This window comes from Bos taurus, chromosome 13 (genome assembly GCF_002263795.3).
Source record: "Bos taurus isolate L1 Dominette 01449 registration number 42190680 breed Hereford chromosome 13, ARS-UCD2.0, whole genome shotgun sequence".
Taxonomy (NCBI): Eukaryota; Metazoa; Chordata; class Mammalia; order Artiodactyla; family Bovidae; genus Bos; species Bos taurus.
The window spans coordinates 37,874,156-37,891,630 of NC_037340.1; the positions used below are offsets into that span (position 1 = coordinate 37,874,156).

General features: G+C 47.3%; 1 protein-coding gene across 2 annotated transcripts in view; it reads right to left on the reverse strand.

The window, feature by feature from the left end:
• Window positions 1–3,374: 3,374 nt before the first annotated feature.
• The window catches only part of BFSP1 (beaded filament structural protein 1), a 38,320-nt gene continuing 24,219 nt past the window's right edge, over window positions 3,375–17,475 (reverse strand). For both annotated transcript variants that reach the window (NM_174247.3, XM_005214324.5), the window contains 3 exon segments: window positions 3,375–4,764; window positions 6,735–6,820; window positions 13,444–13,664. In NM_174247.3, the coding sequence (NP_776672.2) occupies window positions 3,530–4,764; window positions 6,735–6,820; window positions 13,444–13,664 (1,542 nt within the window). In that variant the 3' untranslated portion in view covers window positions 3,375–3,529.

The following is a 17,475-nucleotide window of genomic DNA, read 5'->3' on the forward strand; positions in this document are numbered from 1 at the left end:
TCATAGGGTGGGGTCCCTAGAACAGAGTCTGCAATGGAGATTTTTTTAATATTTATATTTTTATTACTATGTGTTGCTGTGCTGGGCCTTTGCTGCTATGCGTGGGCTTTCTGTAGTCGCAGAGAGTGGGGGCTGCTCCCTAGTTGCGGTGTGCAGGCTTATCATTGCAGTGGCTTCTCTTGTCGTGGAGAACGGGCTCTAGGGTGCGTGGGCATCAGTTGTTGCTGCGCGTGGGCTCAGTAATTGGCTCAGCTTGCAGGCTTCAGAGAATAGGCTCAATAGTTGTGGCCCCGAGGCATTTGGAATCTTACTGGACCAGGGACTGAAGAGGTGTTCCTTGCTTTGCAAGATGGATTCTTAGCCACTGGACCACCAGGGAAGCTCTAGAGGTTCTTACTTAAGATTCTTATTTAAGAGATTTATTTTACATCTTAATTTAAATTCATCGATATTAATTTAGTTAAGATTAATGAATCAATCTTAATTAAGAGATTATTTATTTGTTTATTATATTTATTTAAGGAGTGCTCTTGGGAGTTGATGAGTGAGGGAAATGAGACAGGACAAGAGGAAGAAAGTTAAACATGAATTTGGAAGTGTTCTCATCTGGAGACTGTCCTCAGCCTGGATCTCAGGGGAGCATCAGAGCATAATGGTACCACAGAACTGGCTCCCGCTTCAGGCAAGTGGGATAGGCTAGCCCTTTGTACCTGAGAGAGGGTACCTAGCTTCCAGAGGAGTTGATTTCCATTTGGCTGGGAAGGGGCCACCGGCTCTGACAGAGATTGGAGTTGGGTGCACTGAGCAGGGCAGAGCCCTGTAAGTGACTCAGCACCAACCTGACCTCACTGGGAAGGGCGGGGGAGGTCAGGGGTGGAGGAGGGCAGAGGTGGGGAGAGCAGAAGAGGGGACTGTCTGTGCACCCTGGAAGTGCAGCCTGAGACCTGGGGGCTTGGCCTTGCGAAGCAATGACCCCTCATCCCCATGGGTATGCAGAAGGACAGGCCAAGCCCTCCCCTTAGCTTCTCATTCCAGAGAGTGCCAAGCACATCAACCCACCCCAGTCATCAGTATCACCCTTCCTGTTACTCAGGCAGAGTGAACTAGGCTTCTCTCTTAGCAACCTGCTTCCCCCTCCCTCCTCACTACTCTCTGCAGCCCCAGCCTTGGCCTTGATCTCAGGCTTTGAAGGTGCTGGATTCAACGTGATGGCTGATTCATTGGGTGATAGGCAGTTTTCCCCCAAGCTGCCTGCCTCAGTCTGGAGTGGATCATTCTGGCCTCATAGGACAGCAGACCAGGAGGCATTAACCCCTGCTCTGCCAGCATGTCTGTCTAGGACCAGAACCCAGGATTCTGGAAATTTTTCTCTCCAAGGTGGCACCAAAGGGAGCCTTGTGGAGGGCTTTGGCCACTCCATATACTTCCTCATTCTCACCCAGGCCATCCTGGAAATACTTAATCTGAATAAAAGCAGTGTCCCCTGGCCCGCCCCTTTTTGAACACAATTGCCACCTTATGTCTATACTTTCTAGAGCCACCTGTGCCTTCTGCACACTTTCCCCTGCCATCTGCTCCCAGGGGTCAGCCCCCACCTTCAGCAGAGATTTATACCTTTCCGAATACTCACACAGGAAGCCAAAGCCAGCACAAGCTGGTGCCGGAAGTTCAGAGGCTGAGACAGGCCTGGGTAGGAGCTATTTCAACATTCCAGTTGTCCCATCCTTCCGGGTGGCTGGCGGATGGGGGCATCTCGGCAGTGTGGGGTGGGGGGCCTGAGCATGGGGTAGGAGCTTTCTAGGAGGGGCCTTGACCAGATGAGGCTCAGCAGGATCCCCCCCAAGTTGGTGGTCCCTCCTGCACTTAGTCCTGTCTTGAAGGTGCTGAGGGAGAGGGTGTAATTTATGACACTATTAATCTTCTGTAATGATGTGTGGTTGTCTTGCCAGATTGGAGATGCAATAATCCATTTCAGCACATTTATTCACTGTCTACAATGTATTTTGGAGCATCTACATGGAGAAGGAGTAATTTCTTATTTGGCTAAGCAAAAAAATACTTTTGGACTATTAGCAGAAAAAAAGAGATGCCTATAGGCAACACAAAAATGTTTGTAAAGATTCTGGTTTCAAGTAATTTCTGTTTCCTAGGATGTGACACTGCAGATACCCGAGTGCACATTTATGCACAGGAGAATACACATATGTGTATTATGGGACATTATATTATGATAATTGAGATCATTAATAAACTTGTAAACTCTCCCTTATCAGCACTGCACTCTGCCTGGCACACACACAGAGTATGTTCAGTAAATGTGCATCTGTGCTCAGTCGCTCAGTCATGTCTGACTCTTTGCAACCCCATGGACGTAGCCCTCCAGCCTCCTCTGTCCATGGAACTTCCCAGGCAAGAATACTGGAGTGGGTTGCCGTTGCATCTCCATGTGATCTTCCCAACCCCAGGATCAAACCCGCCTCCCCTATGTCTCCTGAATTGCAGGCAGATTCTTTACCGCTTGAGCCATCAGGAAAGCCCCTCAGTAAATGTTAGGCGAGTTCATTAATTAACTGCTGAACAAGGAACTGTGTGGTGACATTTGATTCTGCTTTTGCAGCCCAACCCAGGAGTGCAATCTCTGAGTGAGAAACTCTTAAGTGACTCAGCCAGGACACAAGGCACGTGTGCTATGCAGGCGGCCCTGGCACCCTGCTTCTTGCCCATGACCCCTATTGCTTCCATGCATCTCCACGCCTGGCGTCCAAAAGCCCACCTGCACCTGTGATTCTCGGTTGAGGGCTGTCCTGGGCCCTCCCTTCTGGCCAACAGGGGTTGGTGGATCAACACCCAGCTCCCACACCCTCGGGCAGTGTAACTGAAGACCGAGTTCCGCCCCGTCTCCTAGAGCCCCCAGGTATGGGGGCTGAGCGCCAGCAGCCCACAGTGCCAACCCACCTGGTAGCGCCTCTCCTCTCTGATGCCCTGCTGCCTCCACCTCCGTCTCCTGCCCTCCTGACGCTTCTTGGGACCACGTCCCCAGAAATGACATCAGATCCTTGCTGCAGGGTCAGCTTCTTGGGGAACCCAAACTGAGACAGACACATTTAATCACCTGACTTCTAACAAAGCACCCGTCATGCAATCGTGTGCTTGTGCCTGAAATGCGGTGAAAACAAGCCGAACCATCACCTGACATGTTTCAGGTGTGAAATCCAGACTCTGATCCTCTAATGAGCCCCGTGATGCCCCAGGGCAAAGGGCTCGTCTACTTTCTTAAATGAGCTCAGCTCAGTGGCCGTTAGCAGGGCACCCCTGTCCTGAGTGAGGCTGGCCCACCTGCAAGCCCAAGGCCCCTGTTAATCAGACAAAGGATGTGCAAGCAAATAAAACATTTTAATTAAGGCTTCATTGGTAAGCCAGATGGGCCAACCATGATCTAATCCAAAGAACCTTGTACCCTTGTAGCCTCTGTTCTAAAACATCCAAGCACGTGTCTACAGGGGCCTAGAGGCACCTCCTCCCGGTTAGCTCAGGCACTGGAGGATCCCTTCTCTCCCAGTTTCTTCTTGTTTGCCTTCGTCTTTTCAATCATGGTCTCCACAATGACAGCAGTCTCTTCGTACGTCTGGATGCTCTCGGTGGAAAACTTCTCTATGGATTCCATCACCTCCACCTTCTCATAGGCCAGCTTCCTGGGAGGGCTTCTCGCCAGCCGGCTGCCGCTCCGAGCCCCATGCCCCTCGGACCCACCCAGAATGACCTGAGGCCCTTGAGACCGGGGTGTAGACGGCCCCTCCGGACCAGGCGCCACCATGGGACAGGGCCCTCTGGCCCCCTCCTCCTTCTGGTCATCCTGTTTCCCCTGAAGCCCCTTCAGTTCTTTGGCATTTTTCTCATCCCCTTTGTCTGCAGGGTGCGGGGTGGGGGGGCGTCCATCTTCTTTCTTCTGCAGGGGCCCCTCTTCCTCCTTCAGACCTTCTCCTTTCCCCTCAGGGGGCTCCCCTTCCTTCTTCACACCATCTCCTTTCCCTTCAGGGGGCCCCCCTTCCTCCTTCACACCGTCTCCTTTCCCCTCAGGGGGCCCCCCTTCCTCCTTCACACCGTCTCCTTTCCCCTCAGGGGGCCCCCCTTCCTCCTTCACACTGTCTCCTTTCCCCTCAGGGGGCTCTCCTTTCCCCTCAGGGGGCCCCCCTTCCTCCTTCAGACCATCTTCTTTCTCCTGGGGGGGCCCCTGTCCCTCCTCCAGAGGGGGCTCAGGCTGCTGGGGAGAGGGTTCCACGCCGCTGTCAGGAGGCACAGAGTCGTCCCCCTTAGACACCACCACGCCCCCTTTGGCTGGGACAGAGAAGACACAGAAGCCAGGATCCACGAAACTGCCATCTCCGGAGACCATCACGTACCGCCCTTTGGTGTACAGGTCGGCGGGGGGCTCGGGTTCTTTGGGGCCTTTCACCTTCTCCTTGATCATCTTGCCTAGTTTCTCAAAGGCTTTGCTTATCTTGCCTCCATCTGGGACATCCTCCGGAGCCCCTTCCTGGGTCGGGGGACTTGCTTCTTCATCTCCTGGTTCAAGCTTAGACTCGCCCTCTTCTTTGATTACCACCCGCCCCGGCTTCATGTCCTCTGGACCTCTCAGCAGTGTCTCTTCCAGAATTTCATCTGCTCTGTCTTTTGCTACCATCTCCTTTTTCCTCGGAAGGTTCTTGGGGAGGCCTTTGAGTCTTGGTTTCGCCGCAGTTATATCCTGCACAGCCCTGGTGAGATCTTTGAAAAAAGAAAAAAGGAGGTGGGTGCAATGAGTAAAGGCCAATGAAAGAGGAAGAAAAAGTATTTGTTGAAAAATACATGCCTAGCACTGAGGTGGGGTTTCCTGGTTGGCTGGTTGGCAACAGGTAGGATACATGGCCCACACTGAGGACCCAGCCCTGCCGGCCGCTGTGTGACTTTGGGACAAGTCACTTGGCCCCTCCGGGTTTGCAGAGCAGAGGGGAGGCCCCCACAGTTCCCTTCCTACTGGGTACAACTTACTGAGATCCGTGTTTCTCCTGCAATAACATTCTGTGGGAGCAGGGCCTCTGCCCCACCCCAGCACCCTCACCTCGAGGTCACAGGGGACACTTGGATCCAGACCAGACCAGGAAATCCAGTCCAGGGAGTCACTGTCACCTCAGGCTTCCCCAAAGGAGCAACTCAGAGTCAACCCACCTTCCTCTGATGGGTTTGGAATAGCCTCCAGGCACACCCTTGTCCCCCTGCACCCCAAACCAGATAAACACCGCCACTCCTTGCTCACCACCCCCTTCCTCCTGTGGAACAAGAGGAAACGATGCCCTTAAACCCAGAATGGGAATCCCCTGGGCCAGAGGCCACATTCACTGCTTCAGACCAGCCAAGAGGAGAAACTTAAAGTTTCAGAAAACACAAAGTTTCACCCTGTCTCATCCAAAAGGCAGGCTTTTAGTTCCAGGTGGCACTGGTGGTAAAAAAAAAAAAAAAAAAAACCCGCCTGCTGTTGCAGGAGACATAAGAGACACAAGTTCGATCCCTGGGTCAGAAGGATTCCCCTGGAGGAGGGCAGGGCAACCCACTCCAAAATTCTTGCCTGGAAAATCCCACGGACAGAGGAGGCTGGCAGGGTAGAGTCCATGGTGTCGCAAAAGAGTCAGACATGTCTGAAGTGACTTAGCACACACACACACATCTGAAAGGCTTTCGAGATTTACTAACACAGTGATTTTTTAACTTTTTAACCCCAAAGTCTTCTCCAGCTACCCTCCTCCCTTTGTTAACCAGAGGACTTGGGTTCACAGAGCCAGGGCATCCCACAGGGGTGACCCTCAATGACAGAGCAGAGTGAGCAGGCATGGCGGTGCAGGTCATGAAGCCACGGGGGAGGGACACAAGGGGGACATGTCAAAGCAGGTGTCCAGAAGCAGGTGCAGAATGGGGTGCTTGCAAGACCAGTTGCTGAATTTCAGGGCCTGCTGTTCAAAACTGTGAAGAATTTCCAGACTGCGACAGTAAAGCATCAAGCCCAGCACCCTGCACACAGCTACGGGCCCCTGGAGCCAGCCTGGGTGTCTGGGGACCCCTGCCCCTTCTCCCATCTCCACAAAGCCCTCTGAGCTTTCTGAGACCCTGGGATTTGACAGCACTGGAAGCCAGGCTTTCCTTCCTCCGGGCACCGTTCTGTTCGGTCCTGACTGGGGAGACTGAGCCATGAGTGGACATCTCACAAGTGCGGGAAACCGCCACAAAGGACCAAGTGTTGAAGGCAGAAGCTCCACTGCCCACCAAGCTCTTCCTGCTCAGCTTTGAACGGAAGAGAAAACGAACAAAAGTTGAGCATCTACTCTGCTCCTGATGCTAGATTAAGCACCTTTGCTTAAAAGAGTTCATTTCACTGGGGGAGGGGGAGGGTAGATAGATACATTTCATTATCTACTTCTCGCCAAAGTAAATGTTAATTGCGATTTTCCTCCCCAGTTAAATGCCTCACGCTCATGGATGGTGGCCTCTCGTGTGGCCTGACTTTCTCCTTGTAAACTTTTAGACTCAGTCACTCGGCACCAGTGGGAGGACATCAGCAGAAAGAGAAAGGACCCCACATAAAAGCACTGAATTTCCAGCTGGATCGGAAGGGAGCATGAATGTTACATTTGGAGACAAAGTCGCTTGATTTTTTCCATTTTCCTAGGACAGAAAAGTAGAACAAGCCAGAGTTGGGGACTCACCTTTCCCACCGTGCCGAGGGCTGAGGGAGGCCCCATGGCTCGCAGTGTACAGGGTGATTGGAGTTTCAATGAAGGCAGAGCTCAGCCTGACAGGAAGAACCAGAAAGAGGGAGGTCACCATCGTTAAGTCATCAAGGCAAACAGAATGGGGTTGTGGGGTAAGAGGGAGGCTCTAGTGTCCAGCAAAAATGAACAAGGCTTCCTCTAGATCCAACAGCTCAAGAATCACAAATGTACTCACACATTGCATGATGATGGGAAAGTCATGTCATAAACTGTGAAACACACATAAAAAATGGTAAGGTATAAATGACTGATAATCTAAATATGCCACTTTTCTGTTGAACAGGAGTTCTCTGTGTTTTCGGGTTTTTTGTAAATAAGAGAGGGTTTCCCAGGTGACTCAGTGGTAAAGAATCCACCTGGCAATACAGGAGCCGCAAAAGACATAAGTTTGATCCCTGGATGGGAAAGATCCCCTGCAGGAGGCAATGGCTACCCACTCCAGTATTCCTGCCTGGAGAATTTCATGGACAGGGGAGCCTGGTGGGTTACAGACCTTAGGGTCTCAAAAGAGTCAGACACGATTGAGCATGCACACCACCCCTAAAATAAGAGAATGGCCAGCCCAGGATAAATTATTTAGGGCAACCAGCATATGATTCTCCAACTTGTTTTTTAAAGAATAGTTTCTATAACCAGAGATAGCAGGAAGATAAAAGCAATTGAGACAAAATGTAAACAGCTAGTGAATCTAAGAGGATTCAGAATTTCCTTGCTCTGTGCCTGCAACACTTCTATCAGTGTGAAATCATATCAAAATTAAGAGTTCTATATAAACACACAAAAGAGGTACCCAGTTACCTTTTGATGAAGTCCTGCCTCCAAAACAAAACTTTTCACAAAGACATTTAAATACCAGTTCAAGACATTTTGTATATGTGTGCATGAAGCATTCACTGTGACATAAATATAATTGAGTTCAGCACAATACATTGACCGGAACTACAGAAAACAAAAGAAAATCTTCCTTTTCCTGCAACACATTAGAGCACTCATATACCAAGACAGAGCCCCAGAGAGAGGACAGAAGTGTCCCTGGGGGAACACCTGGGTGTTTCTCTTTTATCTCAATCTAAACCCCCCAAACACACTCACACATTGCATGATGATGGGAAGGTCAATCATAAACTGTGAAACACACATAAAAAAATGGTAAGGTAGAAATTGCTGATAATCTAAATATGCCACTTCTTTGTTGAACAGGAGTTCTCTTTGTTTGGGGGGCTTTTTAAAATAAGAGAGGGCTTCCCAGGTGGCTCAGTGATAAAGAACCCGCCTGCCAATACAAGAGCCACAGGAGATGTAAGTTCAATCCCTGGGTTGGTGGAAAGATCCTCTGGAGAAGGCAGGGGCTACCCACGCCAGTATTCCTGCCTAGAGAATCCCATGGACAGAGGAGCCTGGTGGGCTAGGCTGAACTGAAGAATCTCCACTTAATAGAGAAGCAGAGTCCTTACACTGGGAGGCTGGCCTCAATCCATTCTCCACACATCTAGGGCTATAGGTACACAGGTGGATACAGTCATATATGTAGGCATGGGTACGGATAGGAATAATGGAGACACCATTGTAGATGTGTATGTACACAGAGACAATGCAGGTGCCAATGGTTTATACATGTACATGAAGACGACGGAGGTGTAGACAGTTTATGCATGTACATAAAAATAATGGAGATGTAAACAGTTTATACATGTACATAAAGATGACAGAGACATGGACAGTTTATGCATGTACATAAAGACAATGGAGGTGTAGACAGTTTATGCTGCTGCTGCTGCTAAGTCACTTCAGTCATGTTCGACTCTGTGCGACCCCACAGACAGCAGCCCACCAGGCTCCTCTGTCCCTGGGATTCTCCAGGCAAGAATACTGGAGTGGGTTGCCATTTCCTTCTCCAATGCATGAAAGTGAAAAGTGAAAGTGAAGTCGCTCAGTCGTGTCCGACTCTTAGCGACCCCATGGACTGGAGCCTACCAGGGTTAGGGTTAGGGTTAGGACGTGTACATAAAAACGATGGAGATGTCAATAGCTTATATATGTACATAAAAATGACAGACATGTATACAGTTTATACATGTACATAAAGATTATGGAGATGTAGACAGATGAAAACCATGGAGGTATAGGGTTAGTAGAAGGAAAGAAATCTTAAAAATTAGGGCATAAATAAATGTAAAAGAAACAAAAGAGACCATAACAAAAATCAACAAAGCCAAAAGCTGGTTCTTCAAGAAGATAAATAAACTTGACAAACCATTAGCCAGACTCATCAAGAAACAAAGGGAGAAGAATCAAATCAACAAAATTAGAAATGAAAATGGAGAGATCATAACAGACAACACAGAAATACAAAGGATCATAAGAGACTACTATCAGCAATTATATGCCAATAAAATGGGCAACTTGGAAGACATGGACAAATTCTTAGAAAAGTACAACTTTCCAAAACTGAACCAGGAAGGAATAGAAAATCTTAACAGACCCATCACAAGCACGGAAATTGAAACTGTAATCAGAAATCTTCCACCAAACAAAAGCCCAGAGCCAGATGGCTTCACAGCTGAATTCTACCAAAAATTTAGAGAAGAGCTAACACCTACTATCCTACTCAAACTCTTCCAGAAAATTGCAGAGGAAGGTAAACTTCCAAACTCATTCTATGAGGGCACCATCACCCTAATACCAAAACCATACAAAGATGCCACAGAAAAAGAAAACTACAGGCCAATATCACTGATGAACATAGATGCACAAATCTTTAACACAATTCTAGCAAACAGAATCCAACAACATATTAAAAAGATCATACATCATGACCAAGTGGGCTTTATCCCATGGATGCAAGGATTCTTCAATATCTGCAAATCAATCAAAGTAATACACCACATTAACAAATTGAAAAATAAAAGCCATATGATTATCTCAATAGATGCAGAGGAAGCCTTTCGACAAAATTCAACATCCATTTATGATAAAAACCCTCCAGAAAGCAAGAATAGAAGGAACATACCTCAACATAATAAAAGCTATATATGACAAACCCACAGCAAACATTATCCTCAATGGTGAAAAATTGAAAGCATTTCCTCCAAAGTCAGGAACAAGACAAGGGTGCCCACTCTCACCACTTACTATTCAACATAGTTTTGGAAGCTTTGGCCACAGCAATCAGAGCAGAAAATGAAATAAAGGGAATCCACATTGGAAAAGAAGAAGTAAAACTCTCACTGTTTGCAGACGACTTGATCCTCTACATATAAAACCCTAAAGACTCCACCAGAAAATTACTAGAGCTAATCAATAAATATAGTAAAGTTGTAGGATATAAAATCAACACACAGAAATCCCTTGCATTCCTATATACTAAGAATGAGAAAACAGAAAGAGAAATTAAGGAAACAATTCCATTCACCATTGCAACAAAAAGAATAAAATACTTAGGAATAAATCTATCTAAAGAAACAAAAGACCTATATATAGAAAACTATAAAACACTGGTGAAAGAAATCAGAGGACACAAATAGATGGAGAAATATACTGTGTTCATGGATTGGAAGAATCAATATAGTGAAAATGAGTATACTACCCAAAGCAATCTATAGATTCAATGCAATCCCTGTCAAGCTACCAATGGTATTTTTCACAGAACTAGAACAAATAATTTCACAATTTTTATGGAAATACAAAAAACATTGAATAGTCAAAGCAATCTTGAGAAAGAAGAATGGAACTGGAGGAATCAACCCACCTGACTTCAGGCTCTACTACGAAGCCACAGTCATCAAGACAGTATGGTACTGGCACAAAGACAGAAATATAGACCAATGGAACAAAATAGAAAGCCCAGAGATAAATACATGCACCTATGGACACCTTATCTTTGAAAAGGGAGGCAAGAATATACAATGGAGAAAAGACAATGTCTTTAACAAGTGGTGCTGGGAAAACTGGTCAACCACTTGTAAAAGAATGAAACTAGAACACTTTCTAACACCATACACAAAAATAAACTCAAAATGGATTAAAGATCCAAACATAAGCCCAGAAACTATAAAACTCCTAGAGGAGAACCTAGGCAAAACACTCTCCGACATATATCACAGCAGGATCCTCTATGACCCACCTCCCAGAATATTGGAAATAAAAGCAAAAATAAACAAACGGGACCTAATTAAAATTAAAAGCTTCTGCACAACAAAGGAAACTATAAGCAAGGTGAAAAGACAGCCTTCAGAATGGGAGAAAATAATAGCAAATGAAGCAACTGACAAACAACTAATCTCAAAAATATACAAGCAACTCCTACAGCTCAACTCCAGAAAAATAAAAGACTCAATCAAAAAATGGGCAAAGAACTAAACAGACATTTCTCCAAAGAAGACATACAGATGGCTAACAAATACATGGAAAGATGCTCAACATCACTCATTATCAGAGAAATGCAAATCAAAACCACAATGAGGTACCATTTCACGCCAGTCAGAATGGCTGCTATCCAAAGTCTACAAGCAATCAATGCTGGAGAGGGTGTGGAGAAAAGGGAACTCTCTTACACCATTGGTGGGAATGCAAACTAGTACAGCCACTATGGAGAACAGTGTGGAGATTCCTCAAAAAATTGGAAATAGAACTGCCATATGACCCAGCAATCCCACTGCTGGGCATACACACCAAGGAAACCAGAATTGAAAGAGACACATGTACCCCAGTGTTCATCGCAGCACTGTTTATAATAGCCAGGACATGGAAGCAACCTAGATGTCCATCAGCAGACGAATGGATAAGAAAGCTGTGGGTACATATACACAATGGAATATTACTCAGCCATTAAAAGAATACATTTGAATCAGTTCTAATGAAGTGAATGAAACTGGAGCCTATTATACAGAGTGAAATAAGCCAAAAAGAAAAACACCAATACAGTATACTAACGCATATGTATGGAATTTAGAAAGATGGTAACAATAACCCTGTATGAGATACAGCAAAAGAGACACAGATGTATAGAACAGTCTTTCGGACTCTGTGGGAGAGGGCAAGGGTGGGATGATTTGGGAGAATGACACTGAAACATGTATATTATCATATGTGAAACAAATTGCCAGTCCAGGTTCGATGCATGATACAGGGTGCTCGGGGCTGGTGCACTGGGATGACCCAGAGGGATGGGATGGGGAGGGAGGTGGGAGGGTGGTTTAGGATGGGGAACACATGTACACCCATGGTGGATTCATGTTAATGTATGGCAAAACCAATACAATATTGTAAAGTAAAAAAAAAAAAAGAAAACCATGGAGGTATAGACAGTTTATACATGTAAGTAAAGACAATGGAGATGTAGACACTTTATGCATGTACATAAAGACGATAGAGATTTACATACTTATGTGGAGATGAGGTGCAGGCTTAGGTGATAAAGATGTAACTATAACCATAGATAATGTAGACACAGGTGTATGTAGATACAGATGTAAGTGATATAGACGTGGATACAGATGATGTAGATGTGGGTGGAAGTAGAGATGCAGATGACATAGAGGTAAGTGCAGGTGTAAATGTAGGTGATGCAGGCATCAGCATAAATAACAGAAGTGCTGAAGATGACGCAGGCACAGAAAATGCAGATGTGGGGTAGACATACATGTAGATGATCCAGACAGACGTAGATGGCAGAGTAGGTGTCAGATGTCGATACAGATGATGTAGGAGTAGGTGATGTAGAGGCAGGAGTAGGTGTAGATGATACAGATGTAGGTTAGGTGATGTGGGTGTAGCTACAGATGACGTAGAGAACGCAGGCGTAGTGTAGATGTACACATACAGACGCTGTGGACACAGATGTGGACATAAGTATACGTGTAGGTGCAGACACGGTCACATAGATGAACACGGAGGAAACAGAGAGTAGCTGATGCAGGTGTAGATGTGAATGAGGCTGAGACAGAGACAGAGACACTTGCCAGCAGACTTCACATCCCAATCCATCGTGCAGAGGAGATCAGACAGCCTGTTGGTAGCCACAGTACTGGCAGGCCAGGTGCTCAGAGTCACCATGGCAGCAGCAGTAATAACACCAACCTCTCTGAGCACTGGTCCAATTCCAGGTACTGTGCAGGCATCTCACCTGTAGCATCTCAATAACCATACCTGGTCATCCTTTCAGCTAAGACATTCCTGTCACCAGAAGCCTGTGGAGCTAAAAGGCACCTTGACATCCAAACACTCCCACAGTCATCTTCATCACCTCTCCCCTCCCCCCACCATCACTCACGCCAGAGCCCACATCTCTGTTGCAAACCCATTCATCCTCTGCCTCCCCCACTAGCATTCCAGCCCCATGAGGTCCTGGATTTGGGGGTCTCTTTCTGGTGGCTCAGACGGTAAATAATCTGCCTGCAATGGGTCGGGAAGATCCCCTGGAAAACAGAATGGCTACCCACTCCAGTATCCTTGCCTGGAGAATCCCATGGACAGAGGAACCTGGCAGGCTACAGTCCAGGGCGGGTCACAAAGAGTCGGAAACGACTGAGCAACTAACACTCACTTTCCTGACACATTCCCTACAGCCTGGAACTTGCACATGGAAAAACATGGAACAAGTAAGTGTTTCTGTGCCCATGGGCTCTGCCCACCCTGACCCCACCTGTTGCCTTCATTCTCGATGATGCGATGATACCGGTCCAACTCGTTCCTCAGGGTCTGCTGGACGACCACCAGCTGCCGGCAGTCATAGGATGATCTCTCCAGGCTCCTCTCTGCCTCTTCAATCTCCTTCCGCAGGGTGTCTATCTGCTCGTTGTAGAGCTGAATCTCATCATCATAACACTCGTGGGCGTCTCTGATGGCTTGTTCCAGGGCCGCAGTCTGCGGGCAGAGACAATAGTCACAAGAAAACCCAGCCACCCTCTCCCTGCAGACACAGACACAGCAGGGGAGAATCTGGACGGCGTACCCAGTTGTATTTGTTTTGTTGGTTTGTTTCTCTGTCCGCAGAGAATCTTAAAGCCACAGAAGGATGTGACAACTGAACCCCTTCCCCTGATGCTTGTATCAGCACCCCAGGAAATCAGCCTGTAGCGGAGCCCCCGACCCAAGGCAGTAGGAAGATGAGAAACTCAGAAAATAAAAACTGCCATCCCTGGACTAACATGTACAACTCCGAGTACATTCTTCGTACTTTACTGAGTTAGCATGAAAAAGTAGTAAAAAAAAGAACATGGACTAAATAGATAAGATGCTATAATAATAAAAAGGGGGGGATCTCCTTGATCTTATTCAATCACTACGGCACTTTAATTTTCTCCTGATTTCTGACCAGTAGAGTTACATATATGTTTTGATAGCTAAAATGTGTGTGTTTGTGTGCGCTGGCACTTATGTAAAATAACTTCAGAGAAACGCTATTTATATATTAAAGCAGGACAAGTCAAAATTAAGGTAGGAAAATGAAAAGAGGTTCCTCGTCTTCACTTTTAGACCTATGACAACCCACAAGCAGCCATAAGCTTCTTACTTATTTATAAGCAAACTTATTTACAAGCTCAGTACAAGCTTGCTTTCCCACAGAGAAAAGATCTAACAGGCGTAGCCAGTCCTCAAAAGCAAAATAAAACATGTAGACTGAAACCCACTTCATCTGGAAGAGCATTTGTCAAACTTCAATACACATATGAACCACCCCAAGGATACGGTTTTGCTCAGATTCTGGCTCAGTAGCTCCAGTGGGACTGGAGGGGCCGGGTTTCTAAGTGGCTCCTCCACAATACCCGTGGCTGTGGCTCTGGTCTCCAGGCCACATTCTTTGAGTCGTGGGGAACTAAGCAAAAGTCTGAATCTATCCTCATGTATGTACATCACAGGATGCCTGACACATGCAGCTTAATGAACACACTGGACAACATGGAGGGTGATTGTTCCTGAGAGCCTGACCCTTCACTATGTACAGATAAGGTCATGAGAAACAGAGATGGGCAGGAACTGTCCCAGCCTCGAGGAGGCTGAGGAGACAGGACACCTGAATGCAGGCAGGACCCAGGATCAGGCAACCTGTGAACAGGGTAAGGGGTGAGATTTCAGGCAAGTCTCTCACCAGTCTGGTCTGCTCACCAATGTCCTGGTTTCAACCTTGGTGCTTTGCTATTTGGATGTTGACTTTGGGGGAATTGAATGAAGAGTATGGGAAAACTCTGAGCTATTTTCACAGCATCAGAGAAGTCTAAAATTATTTCAAAATAAACAAAGAGAGTTTGGCCAGGTTTCTGTTCCTCATTTAAAACTGCCTCCATTCAGGAAACAATCTAGATGTCCATCAACAGATGAATGGATAAAGAAGCTGTGGTACATATATACAATGGAATATTACTCAGCCATAAAAAGGAACGCATTTGAGTCAGTTCTAATGAGGTGGATGAACCTACAGCCTATTATAGAGTGAAGTAAGTCAGAAACAGAAAACAAACATCATATACTAATGCACATATATGGAATCTAGAAAGATGGTTACTGATGAACCTCTTTGCAGGGCAGCAATGGAGATGCAGACGTAGAGAACAGACTTGTGGTCAAGGGGCAGGGAAGAAGAGGGAAAGAGTAGCATGGAAACATACACATTACCGTATGTAAAGCAGATCACCAGTGGGAATTTGCTGCATGACTCGAAATAGCAACCCACTCCAGTACTCTTGCCTGGAAAACCCCATGGATGGAGGAGCCTGGTAGGCTATAGTTCATGGGGTCCCTAAGAGTCAGACACGACTAAGCGACTTCACTTCACTTCAGACCTCAAACCAGCACTCTCTGACAACCTAGAGGGATGGGATGGGGTAGGAGGTGGGAGGGAGGTCCAAGAGGGAGGGGACATATGTGTACCTATGGCTGATTCATGCTCATATTTGGCAGAAACCAACACAATACTGTAAAGTAATTATCCTTCAATTAAAAATAAATAAATTTTAAAAAATAAACAAAATTGTCTCCATTCAAACAGTCTCCTAGGACATCAAACACCAAGGCACAGCCTCTGACTCCTGGTGTGGCCACACCCTCTTAACCATACCAGCGTCTACACGCTCCAGGAAAGGCTTCCATGAAGGGATTCAAAGGACCCCTCCAGACCTGAATCTCAGAGACAAGAAGCCATCCAGGAGTGGGTGAATCCCCATGTAAGACTCTCCGTTTCCATGGAGCGGTCCTGAGAACAAAGCCTGCAGGTCACAAACCGGTGTGGCTGGGCTCCATCCATTCCAGAGTCAGCTGGGCAGTAGGGAAACATGAGAGCTGGACACACTTTCATCAAAGCTCACCCTTCTACCACATGAATAGGAAAGAGATGTGACCGCAGCACCCATGTGTTAAAGCTCAATAATTGAAACCTCCTCCATCAGAAGGAGGGGTGCTCAGAAAGAAACAGTAAAAGCCCCCCTTTCGGCAGCTCAAAGGGGGCTAACGAGATGTCTCTGAGGGGACTGACTTCCATGTGGGCTTCAGACACCGTCTAGCACCAGACTGATCGTAGGAGAAAGAGACCCTCCTTCCTGGAGCCACAGTCCAGGTTGGCCACAGGGTCAAGCACAGGGTGTCAGAGAACCCACGGAGAGGCCCAGGGTGCTGGGGAGGTGGGGGGAGGGGGGAGGGGGCGGGGCATCACGGAAGGCTTCCAGGAGGAGGTAAGTCCAGTCCTGGGCACTGCAGAAGCAAATGGACTTGCAGAAAGAGGCGTGAGAAGCAGAGAGGCGGGCGCCAGGTCTGCAGGGGTGGTCAGGAGAGGAGAGGGGAAGAGAGCTGCCCACTGACAGCCCTGGGTCACTTCGAGAACAGTAGTCAAGCTGATACAGGGGGCAGAGGCAGGTGGCAGGCGTGGGCCTCAAAGCAGCCTGAACTTCACTGTGAGCCAGGTAACTGGGCATTTCTGCCTGGACCATTTGGATCGACCAGCTGATATTCATCTCCCCACTTGGCTGCAGGCAGGAGCCCAGCCAAGCTCTGCTTGGTGTTCCCGGACCTCACATGGGGCTCGCCAGAAACATCTGAATAAAAGACAAGTGTTCTAGCTCAGTTGTGGGGCTTGCCTTTGCACACACAGTCCTCAGGGATCCTGAGCTACGCCTCATGTGAGCCCCGTCTGGAGGGGTGACCTCCTGCCTCAGTCCTCTTAGGCCCCTGGACTCCTTTGGGTTCAAGGTCATTTCAAAAAGGAAAAAGAAATCATATCCTTCCGAGATTACATGCCATCTTACCAAAACCTGCCACCAGATGGTGCTAAGGGACTTTCACAAAAAATGACGTCTGGGCAACACACTCGTAAAAATCTGCATTTTTTCACTTCCTGTCACAAAAACTCAACTGATGCAACTTAGAGAATTTAGAGAGCCTGTCCTTTCTCGGGCACCTGGAATAAGTACCATCTCATACATCACGTTCAGGGATCTCATGCGTGGTCCACGTTCAATCTCAAAAGCAGGGGCCCCCAGCTCCAATCGTGGGTGCTGTTGCGGGCAACCTGCAGACCAGTGTTCTCAAAGCTGGCAGAGCCACCTGGGGGGCTTGTTGAAGGAGATGCTGGCCCCTCGCCAGTGTCCCTGATTCCACAGGTCTGGGGCGAGCCTGTGAATGCCCTAACCATAGGCAGAGCCAAGGAGTGCTGCCCCACAACATCCCCACCACATCCCCAGTCCTA